Source organism: Suncus etruscus, chromosome 1, assembly GCF_024139225.1.
Source record: "Suncus etruscus isolate mSunEtr1 chromosome 1, mSunEtr1.pri.cur, whole genome shotgun sequence".
Classification (NCBI taxonomy): domain Eukaryota; kingdom Metazoa; phylum Chordata; class Mammalia; order Eulipotyphla; family Soricidae; genus Suncus; species Suncus etruscus.
The window spans coordinates 27,297,511-27,309,801 of NC_064848.1; the positions used below are offsets into that span (position 1 = coordinate 27,297,511).

Genomic DNA, 12,291 nt, shown 5'->3' on the forward strand with positions numbered 1-12,291 from the left:
TAAATTAACAAAAAGGCAGTTAAAAACTCAGTATAATGGTTTTTATTTTCCTGAAAAAGATTATATAGTTAATTCATTTAAGAAGCAGTTTATATTCAAGTATTTCTAATAAAATCTATTGGCTTAACAGACTATACATATATGAAACTAATACAATTAATTGCCATAAGGGTTTTAAATAACCAGAAATATTTATTTACCATAGCTCCAAACATCACTCTGATGGGTAAATTTCCTATAATGTATACATTCCAGAGCCATCCATTTAATTGGCATCTATAAAGAAATAAGAAGTAAAAATTTTAGTTATTTAAAAGATGTATTTGTTTTTGTTTGCTTTATTTTTTATTTGTTATTTATCATTTATCTTATTATTTATAAATATTATTTATTATTTTATCATTTATTTGTTGTATTTGTTTCTATAACATGCTTTATGAACTTGCCTCTAATGTATTATTTATGTCAAAGTCATTTCTTTATAACATGCATTTAAATAATAGTTATTTTAATAGTGAACAAATCAATTGAAAATAAAAAAATATTGCGTGTGTGTGTGTGTGTGTGTGTTTTTTATTTGATTCTGGTTGGGGGCCACACCTAGCTATGTTCATATCTTACCTGGCTTTATGCTCAGGGTACACTTTTAGTGAACTCAGGACCATATGTGGTTCCAGCAAATAAACCAGCAAGTATCTTATCCACTGCCCTCATTCTGATAGTTAACATATGCGATTTGGGGACTTTTTTCTTTCTTTTCTTTTTCTTCTTTTTCTTCCTTCCTTCCTTCCTTTCTTCCTTCCTTCCTTCCTTCCTTCCTTCCTTCCTTCCTTCCTTCCTTCCTTCCTTCCTTCCTTCCTTCCTTCCTTCCTTCCTTCCTTCCTTCCTTCCTTCCTTCCTTCCTTCCTTCCTTTCTTTCTTTCTTTCTTTCTTTCTTTCTTTCTTTCTTCCTTTCCTTCTTTCTTTCTTCCTTTCCTTCTTTCTTTCTTTCCTTCTTTCTTTCTTTCTTTCTTTCTTTCTTTCTTTCTTTCTTTCTTTCTTTCTTTCTTTCTTTCTTTCTTTCTTTCTTTCTTTCTTTCTTTCTTTCTTTCTTTCTTTCTTTCTTTCTTTCTCCTTCCTTCCTTCCTTCCTTCCTTCCTTCCTTCCTTCCTTCCTTCCTTCCTTCCTTCCTTCCTTCCTTCCTTCCTTCCTTCCTTTCTTTCTTTCTTTCTTTCTTTCTTTCTTTCGTTATTGGGCCACACCCAGTGACTCTCAGGGTTTATTCCTGGCTATGCACTCAGAAATAGCTCCTGGCTTGGGGGACCATATGGGACCCATGGAGATCGAGCATCAGTTCTTCCTAGGTTATGCATGCAAGGCAAAGGCTCTACTGCTTGCACCACCGCTCTGCCCAGGATATTCTGTTTTTGTAATTGTTTTCTATCCATGCCCGGCAGAGCCCTGGGCTTTACTCTTGGGTCCGGGAGTCTCTCCTAGTGGAGTCAAAGGAATATATGGGTGCTGGAGATCAAGCCCTGGTCATGTGCCAGGTAAGTGCTCTATCCATGTACTTAAATGTGTTCTTATAATTTTTCTCCCAAGGGAAGATCAAACTTTAGTAAAATGCACTCTGTTCTCCACATATATTGTTATAATATACAATCTAAAACAGTTAAATTAAAAATAACTTAAAATAATAAATTTTAAAAAGGCCTGGTGTTCTCCAACTACTGACATCTCTAGTCTTGGTTAGACGTTATTGAAAGTATGTTTTATTCTGAAATAGAAATTATATAAAAGTCACGAAAGGATCAATTTAAGTTTATCTCTGCATGAAAAACAATTCATCTTCACATATTATGCTGCATATGGTCAGCAGAATGAGTTTCAACTATGAAGGGCCGGATTATATTGCTGAAAATACAATTAGATTCTATGGAATAAAGATAAACACTTTGTAGTTAAAAGTTTAAAACTAAATAAGCCTTTGAAATCATGAGGTTGGCTGCTCACCAAGGTGACAAGGTAACTTGATGACTGAGTCATGGTATTCAGTGAAAGGGAACAGAAGACACATTGAAAGTAATTTTCCTGTGGGCAAGGAGTTAACAGACTTTATGGACTACAGACATTGTGTTAAGGAAGTAAGTTTAAATCACAAGTAGCTTGATAAAGACTTAATGGCTACTAGACATTTAAAGCTATAATGAATCTTGCTTGAGACAAATCTTAGAGCTATTATTTTCTCCAGACAGCTAAGTCATGCAATCTATACACTTTGATTTTTCTAAAAACTTAAAGTGAATTTCAAAGGTGGAGTCTCAAACTAATGCAGTTTATAGTAGTAAATAGGTTCATAAAATTAGGAAAAAGTATATAATATAACAAAACTAAAGGTTTTTTTCTATTTTGCCTTGTGGTAAGATACTAAGATATATATATATATATAATATTTTGTATAAAATATACTTAAAGTACTTGACAATCTCTAATTTCAAAATATCACAATTATTATTTGGATAGTTCATAAGTAATAAGGTACATGTTGAATGTATTTATTTGCATGACATGTGAATAACTGATATTTTTTTTGTAGAAGCCTAAAGTTGAGCCATAGATGAAAATTAAATCATTACATATGAGCTTTCTTATCTTTGTTCTCTTGGTTCATGTGAATTTTGTTCATGTGAATTTTCCACAAGAAAACAACACTAGTTTTTCCATCAAGAATTAGGGGCCTGAGCAGTGGTGCAGTGGTAAGGCGTTTGCTTTGCCAGCAGCTGACCTAGGAAGGACCATGGTTCATTTCCCCAGCATCCCATATGGTCCCCCAAGCCAGGAGTGATTTCTGAGCTCATAGCCAGGAGTAACCCTGAGAGTCACCGGGTGTGGCCCCAAAACAACACAAAACAAAAAAGAATGACCAGCTGCGAAAGACAAGAGCTGAGACCAAGGCATGAACTGATATTAAATGGTAGGAATAGAGGGAGTAACACAGTGTCTAATAAATTCATTCACTAATGTGAGAGCAAAAGCAAAGAAGGACATGGTGCTATTTAAACCTAAGATAATATGAGCTTGGATTCTTGTGGAGAGTTGCCATAAAAGAGTAATTCTTGGTATCATACACTAGAGTACAATATTTAGGGGAAAAAAGAGCCAGAAAAGAGAAATACGTTATAATTGATATGAGTATTCAACATAATTAGTATAGTCAACTTTTTAATAACCAATAATAACCAAGTCAAAAAAAATTTTGGATATGAGAAAGGAGTTGAGTATATTTGACAAATGAGTCTTTTGTTGTTATTGTTGTTGTTGTTGTTGTTTTTTTTTGGGGGGGGGCAACACCCAGTGGAGTTCAGGGGTTACTCCTGGCTCTGTGCTCAGAAATCCTTCCTGGCAGGCTCTGGGGACCATATGGGATGCCGGAATCAAACACTGGTCTGTTCTGGGTTGGCTGTATGCAAGGCTAAAGCCCTACCATTGTGTTATCTTTCTGGCCCTCGAGTCATTTCTATTCAGAATCTTACTCTTAAAGATCAGTTTTGATAGGATTTTATTAAAATGTAATTTCTACATTTGCCACCCATTACCCAAAATAATATTACAGAATGTCTGCTCAAGACCACACACACATGAGCTTATTTAAGCTATCTAGAGAAGTAAATGGTGTGTGTGTGTGGGGGGGAGTGTATGTGTTGTGTGGGTCTGAGTTTGTGTGCGCTGGCTTGCTCACAGATATATTTCATCTTTGGAAGAAGATATGGCAAATGGAAAATTGGATTTTAAAGTATTTTAAAGCCCTTTTTATAAATTCGATTCTTCCTATAAAATACAAGGAGATAAAAGGATGTCAAACTACATTTTAAGTAACATTTTTATATGAAGATACCCACCTTTCCTCCATCAGCATTATACTCTTTTTCATCTCCTTCCAAAAGTCTGGCAAGTCCAAAATCCGTGATTTTTACATGATTTGGAGATTTCACTAAAACATTCCGGGCTGCCAAATCCCGATGAACAAGTCGTCTTTCTTCCAAGTACATCATTCCCTGAAAAACACAAAGTTCACAAAGGACGTTAGTGATTACACTTTTCTATTATCTGAAAAGAAGTTTAACCATATTTACTTGAAAGTTCTTGATTTCTCTAAGTAAAGCTACAGTACTGGGATATTTTCAAATTTGGGTGAAAACTTCAGACTGAAAAATACTAAAAATAGCTCTATTCATTTCCTTCATTTTTCTCCCTTATAAAAGTCTACAAAGAGCTAAATGTTTTTTAACATGTTGATTCATTGACTTTTAAAAAATGTGTTTTGGTTCTTAACTCATTATGCTCCAGGAGAATTCCTGGCTCTATGTTTAGGGATCATTCTTGGTGTTTCTAAGATTATACATAGTGAAGAAGATTGACCTATTTAAAGAGAAAAACTTTACATGCTATACTTGTTCTTTGGTTCTAGATTCATAGACTTGATGTTAATTGAAAAACACTTTCTTTCTTTCTTTTTTTTCAGGAAGTATCAGCTTTATTCATGTCCTATCCACCACATGTGTGGTCTATCTTAACCATTTACGCATGCTATCCTTAGCTTGCCCTGCGTCATAGCCTTTTCCAGCCATGTCTCCTCCTGTTACTTCTCCATGTTGGCAAAGTCCTTAATCCCCTGAAAAAACACTTTCAATATTAAGCTATGAGCCTTAGCAGATAGGTTAACAAATAATGGACTTACATATATTTTAGTAGTATCCTATATGGTTTCTTTTTCATATCATCCCTATACACAATTGTTCCCTAAATACACATACCCATAATTTTTTTTTTTAATTTTGAGCGACACCCAGTGATGCTCAGGGTTTACTCCTGGCTATATACTCACAAATCGCTCCTGGCATGGGGGACCATATGGGATGCCGGGGATTGAATCCGTGGTTTGTCCTGGATCAGCTGTATGCAAGGCAAACGCACTACCGCTGCAATAACTTTTAAAGTATTGCATATAAGGAATAAATGGAACCGAGTTCACCATCATAAATTTTTCAAGGCTTAGGAATTATTATTCTCATTGATTTTGAAATTAACAGACACAATTGTTGTAGTAAGACCTATAATTTTAAATGTCATTAGTAGACAATTAGAACCCACAGTGAAATTAGTTTTTTTGTTTTTTTTTTTTGTTTTTGTTTGTTTGTTTGGTTGATTGTTTTTTGGACCACACCTGGAGACTCTCAGGGGTCACTCCTAGCTATGCACTCAGAAATCCCTCCTGGCTTGCGGGACAATCTGAAAAGCCAAGGGATAGAACCTAAGTCCATCTTAGGCTAGTGTGCAAGACAGATGCCTTACAGCTAGCCACTGCTCCCTGAAATTACATAATTTAAAATGACTCTCAAAATAGCCTTTGATATGTTGTATACATAAAACACAGTAAAAATAAAAATAAATAGCCAATTGACAATAAGATATAGCTGACTCTCCTCAATACATACCAGTGTGTATTATGTATGTGTATATTTAGTATGTGTATATGCCCCGTATATCAATATACATATACACATGCATACCAATTAAAATAATAGTGATAGAAATAAATAATAGTCAATAGTAGATAAATAAGGGTTGCTAAAAACTAGTCATAATTACGAGGTATTTACAAAACCAAATAAATCAGAAGTGTAAGTTAGAATTATGTGAAACATACATATGTATTATAAAATTGGAAAAATTCTATATTCAGAATTTTAGCATTAGAAAGGTTGTCATTCAAAAAATAAACAGGATTTTTATTAGATGGTTGAAGCATACTCTCATGCCAATTGCAATTCAACGTTGTTGGCATTTAATATTAAAACGTTAGGTACTGGACACACTAATGACTTACAATATCAAATCAAAAGCTGTGGAATATACTACACAAATTACTGAGGTGTAAAAAAATTATGAGTCAGTGTAATTTTAAGAGATAGCTTCAAACACCACAATAGAATAAACTGTATAAATGCCTTTTAAACACATCGGTGGAGACACTACTTGATATGGCCTAATCAGTTAGCTCTTGGTTGACACCATACATATTAGTGTTTTCTGAAATAAACCCCAACTAGAATTTATGGTAACTCTGCCCTCTTTCTTAAATTGGTGTTTTGTTTGATTATACCAAAGTGGATATATTTTATTTATAATATTTATAATTATTTATTTATAATAAGATTTTATTTATAATATATTTATTTATTTTAGGAGTATAAAAGTGAACCTGAGGTCATATAAACTTTAATAATTTAAAGAACTCTAAAATCATATCTTGCAATTATAGAAAGTATTTCTAATAGTTTTTTTTTCCTTTTAATAAATGGCCATAAAAATTCACCATGATTTTTCTAACCACCATCCTTTTAGAATTTAAAGAAAGAAATAATTCAGATCCGTACATATCTATGAATATATACTGAGGCCAGACACTGAGATCAATATGAAAAGTAAATAAAAAGACAAAATGTATCAGTTAAATAAAGATAAAAAGTAGTTGTTAAAGTACACATATATCAAATGCAAAGTTAGAATGTTGTTCACCTGAAAGAGTATTTGAGGAAATTTATATTTTAATAATTTACTATATGTAAAGTAGTATATGTGAGGGTCTTTAGAGAATAACTAATGCTAGAATAATATCCATTTGCAAAGGAGAAGGAAATTTTAAAATTGAAAAAGCATGTACACAGGAATTGATAATACTATGTACTTGTTAAGAGTAAGAAATTTAATACTCTGGGAGCAAAACATATGAGGGAGCAAAAGGAATGAGTGATAAGACTGAAAACATAAGAGGATACATTCAAGAAAACCCCTTATCTCTGATGGTAGAGAATTTAGCCTCATATTCCTTATTCTCAGTGTGGATTATATTGAAATTATCTTAAATTGGTGAGTGACACATTATCTTTGGTAACTTACTGTTGGTATAGAGGACAGTTTGGTGCAAATATAGCTAGAATAAAAAAAAGAAATTAGAGTAAAAGATAAATTTTCAAAAACTATACCTCCTTTAAAATTTTTTGTTTTGGTTTTTTGATTTTGGGGCCATACACAGAGCCACTTTGCACTAGAAATTATTTCTGGCTCCAGAGGCTTGGGGGACCATATGGATGCTGGGGATCAAACCCAGGTTAATCCAGGTCAGCCATTGTGCAATGCGAACACCCTACCTACTGTGTCATGTTCTGGTCCCTGAAATATGTTTTTGACCTCCCTAATGGACAAGTTTCAAACAACCTCTAGTTAATTGCTGATTGTACCTCACAAAAAATATCTATTTGCCAGTTTATTAATACACCTATATTGCAAATTATTTTCCAGGAAGATTGCTTTTATTTTTTTGACACTATCTTGATTTTACATACTTGAGTATGTAATCTTCAACTAATCTAAACCAAAGGAATCTTAGAAATTGAACATTTTCAAAGTACACATATAATAAATAAATATAAATAAATAGATATAAAATAATAAAACTTAAAAATTGTGAGAAAGAGTAAATTGTGAATTACTCATTATTTTTCAATATTTTTACTTGTACAATTTATATGGACAGTTTCCTTTGAGCAACTTTCATCTTAGTAAAAACAACTTTTTTAGACTTTGAAATATTTTCAAGAATAGTGATGTATTCCATAACAATGATGAAAAACATCAATACTACGAAGAACATAAAACTCTAATGGACCACTATAATAAAAACAAAAATTCAAAAAATTTTAATTTAGGGGGAGGTGTTTTGGGCCACACCAAACAATGCTCAGGGGTTACTCTTGGCTCTGTGCTCAGAAATAGCTCCTGAAAGCCTTGAGGGACCATATCAGAGACACGGGATCAAACCCACTTCAGTCCCGAGTTGTTCATGTGCAAGGCAAATGCTCTAACGCTGTACTGTCGTTCAAGCCCCAGATTAATAGATTCTTTGCCATCTTGGATACAAGCTCTTGTCAAGCTGATTATACTTACAACACTATAAAGTTATTAGTTTATAAAAAGCCTTTTCCTAAAAGTTTGGTAATGTGGTTCAAGAAAAAATATGTAATTGATTATTCCTTTCTACTTAGTTATGAATAAAGGATCGAAAAGCAAAAAGCATATAAAATACATTTGTATGGTTGCACTGTAAAACATCTTTAAAAATATGCAATCATAAAAATTATTACTATTGGGGCCGGAGTGATAGCTCAGCTGTAGGGCGTTTTCCTTGTACCCGGCTGACCCAGGACTGACCTGGGTTCGATCCTCAGAGTCCCATATGGTCTCCCAAGCTAGGAGTGATTTCTGAGTGCATAGCCAGGTAACCCCTAAGCCATAATGGGTGTGGCCCAAAAACCAAAAGAAAAGAAATGTGGGGCCGGGCGGTGGCGCTGGAGCTAAGGTGCCTGCCTTGCCTGCGCACGGACCGCGGTTCGATCCCCCGGCGTCCCATATGGTCCCCCAAGAAGCCAGGAGCAACTTCTGAGCGCATAGCCAGGAGTAACCCCTGAGCGTCACAGGGTGTGGCCCAAAAACCAAAAAAAAAAAAAAAAAAAAAAAAAAAAAAAAAAAAGAAAAGAAATGTGGCTGTCACCTTAGGCCTACTTTCATATCTCGAATTGTTGACAGATCTATAGATTTCTCATGATAAATTTACCCAGTCATTAAGCTAAGATTCTCTAAGGAAAATTTTATTCAGTCACTTTCTATGCTAGATTATTTTAAAAGGAATCAGTCCTTCAAGTTCTTTATTGTGGTACAATTAATGAGGCTTCTATAATTAACTTTGTCATTACACAGTTCCCTTTATATTCAAATGTATATATATATATATATATAAATGTATATATAGACCAGTTCCCTTTATATTCAAATGTGATTAAAAAAGAAATTCATGGGGCCTGCAAGGTGGTGCTAGAGGTAAGGTGTCTGCCTTGCAAGCACTAGTGTAGGACGGACCGCGGTTCAATCCCCCGGCGTCCCATATGGTCCCCCCAAGCCAGGAGTGATTTCTGAGTGCATAGCCAGGAGTAACCCCTGAGCGTCAAACGAGTGTGGCCCCAAAACCAAAAAAAAAAAAAAAAAGAAATTCATTATGACATGGATGTTTCTTATCAAAAGTAGTTCAGTCATCTACCATGATGTGTTTGCTGTAGCCACTTTCTTATCTTTGCCAGGTAAAGGTAGAGTGTGTTAAGGAAATAATGACACTTAGGCAGCAGCAGTATAGAATATGGATAATCTTAAACTAATCCTACATCATATGAGGCTCTTAGTCTTATGAGATACATACTGTTTTATCTTGTTTTAGGTATCAGAGCTCATTAAAAGAGGACAAATTACTTGCTCCAGATACCTTGTTTTATGGTGAGTAGATCTAGAAATTAATCTCTTGCTGTGATACTCCAAAGTCCATTTAATCCTCTCCCCATGGGTCATGGGGATAACATGGGCACATGTGTTAATGTGCACAGCAAAACTTGTAAATTTAAATGATGTTATATGGGCCACAAAGAGAGGGGGAGGGAGAGAGAGAGGTAGAGAGAGGGGTAGAGAGTAAGAGAGAGAGATTATAGAATGAAATGTTCTTATTTTGTATGCTGCTGATGTGGCTTTGAACCCAGCCTTTTAAGTCATACTGCAGGTATAATCACCAGAGCCAGGAATAAACCCTCAACTGGCTATGTTTCAAAAACAAATAAAAGACCAAAGAAAATCAAATAAAAAATAAAGAGTAATACTGTGCTTCAGAACACATATTGTCATTTAAAGTTTTTTATAATATCTTTATTTAAGCACCATGATTATAAACATGTTTGTAGTTAGGTTTCAGTTATAAAGAAATAGCATCCCCCTTCAACAGTGCAACCCTCACAAAACCAATGTCCCCTGTCACCCTCTTCCCCCACCCCCTGCCTATATTGGAGACAGGCATTCTATTTCTCTCACTCACTACAATCACTACATTTGTCATAATAGTTGTTAGTGTAGCTATTTCTCTCACAACACTCACCACTCTTTGTGGTAAACCACATATATTGTCATTATTTTTGGTGTGCTTTTGTTTTTGGGCCACACCCAGTGACTCTCAGTGGTTACTCCTGGCTATGTGCTCAGAAATCATTGCTCCTGGCTTGGGGGGCCATATAGGATGCCGGGGGATCGAACCACACTCCATCATAGTTTAGCATGTGTAAGGCAAACATCTTACCACTTGTGCCACCCAATCCGGCCCCATGTATTGTTATTTTTTTAAATGCTGTGGCATCATTGAAGAGACTGATTATGTTTATGCATACTTACAAACCTTTCATAATTGAGCAGCAACTTAAACTGTGTATGTTGGGAATTCCATTTTTAATTGAACCCAGGATATCGAGTATGATAGTTCGTGAAATACAGATTCTGGAGTGAATTGTCTTTTTTTTTTAAGTCAGTTGCTTGATTTTAACCCCCATTATGCCATGTTCTAGGTCTGTGGCTCTGAAATAACTTCTATGTCAGTCATTTTACTTTTTTACTAAAATTGAGATAGGAACAGCATCTATACCACATGTAGTAATAATTAAATTTTTTAATATATTTATCTCTCTCTATATATACAAAATTTAAAGTTACTGTATATAGTAAATTAAGAAAATGCTTTATGATTAATGTATATATTTTGTTCAACAGAACTACTTTCATAAGAATCATTTACCCTTATTAACTTGAATTTCCTATTAAAGTTTCTGTGAACCTCTACTAATACATTACATTGGATACTCAGTGTTTGCAAGTGGTGATATGCAACCATAATCTAGCCATTATAATTAATATGTATATAAAATTTAGAATAATACTCTTTAAAGAATTATTTTAACAATGACTCATTAATAAAAAAAAGGATCCAATCATATAAGAAGAATAAAAAAGGAACTGCATTTAACAAATTGTTAGATCACCATAAATGTATCCCAGATATAGATACTGGAGATACTGGGATATATTTCATCACAAGCAAATCTACAGAAAGTCTTCAATATTGCAAAACATTTCCCATAAATAAAAATATAGATTTGTCATATTAAATAATATGCCATTTATCATTCAACACAGAAAAGTATGGGGGACATGGATTTTAGAGTTATTTTGTTTACCACCTCCTCTAAATGTTACCAGAGTAACTGCACTACTGTCAGGAAAAAACTATAACACAAACCATTCAAAATTTTACAGTTTTTTTATTCTCAATCTATATGCTGCAACAAATTTTATTGCTTTCAATTTGCTTTTCTCAGACCTTTGCAAATATACAAAATAGACAAATTATCAAAGGAAAGTCACGTTTTATGCTTCACTTTAATAAATAAATAAATAATAATAAAGAAATGTAATAAAGAAATCCAGCTATCATTTTTAAAGTTTTAGTCTAGAAATATAAGTTTATATAAATCTCTCTGGGTAAAAAAAATTAACAATTGACTCATGAATTTTTTTATTTTCCATACTGAATAATGCCTAGAAATGATTTTATTTTAATCTTATGAATTTTAGCCATGGCTAGCAACAAAAGTCATTTTATTATGTTTTAATTTAATGTGGAAATGTATTCTTTCCAGCTGCAGAAAGCTAACAAAGCTTAAGGGAGTCCTGGATATTTCTGACAATAAATATTTGTTTTCTATGAAGGACATGTGACAATTTCATCAAATGCACGTGAAGAGCTAAGAATTTTAAGCTACAGTTCATTCTCACTGGAGTTAGCAAGAGTACATTTTTTTTTATTTGAAGCTTTCTTAATATTGGAAACCTTTAGAATAGCTAGCTTCAAATGAAAATAATTTATCTTCTTATACCCTTTCTTATAAAACAAATTCTATCCCTATGGGCAGAAAAGCCGAACTGTAATGCTTTATACTGTTAAAGTACTCACATACATGTGAATAAGTACAAGAGAAGAAAGGGACCTTTGGGGATGAAGTAGTTGACTTTATACAATTAGTACATGAAGGATAATTAAGGTCACTCTGTACCTGAATCAACAGAGAAACCTTTGAACTGGCAAATCCTGGTTCATAGGAGAATAAAAATCATATAACTCAGTGGTTCAAGATGGAAATTGTGGAAATATTGCTCTCTGGGTTTTATAATTACAGACACTCATTTGACCTATTCCATAAAAATGACACACTGTCCTGTATGACCTTTGAGGTGCCTTCTAGCTTTAAATGTTTATGCCACGAAGATGTATCTTTAAAATATACTAAATTAAAATATTAAATTCAAGACCAATAACAGAGGCATAGTAGAAAG

The 12,291-nt window shown here is 33.7% G+C and overlaps 1 protein-coding gene across 1 annotated transcript in view; it reads right to left on the reverse strand.

Annotated features, from left to right (window-relative positions):
* ERBB4 (erb-b2 receptor tyrosine kinase 4) overlaps positions 1 to 12,291 on the reverse strand; it is a 1,143,943-nt gene that overhangs the window by 49,630 nt on the left and 1,082,022 nt on the right. The window contains exons 21-22 of the mRNA XM_049784132.1: positions 3,879 to 4,034; positions 201 to 276 (exon numbers count right to left, since the gene is read on the reverse strand). Of these exons, the coding sequence (XP_049640089.1) occupies positions 201 to 276; positions 3,879 to 4,034 (232 nt within the window). The remainder of the gene's footprint in view (positions 1 to 200; positions 277 to 3,878; positions 4,035 to 12,291) is intronic.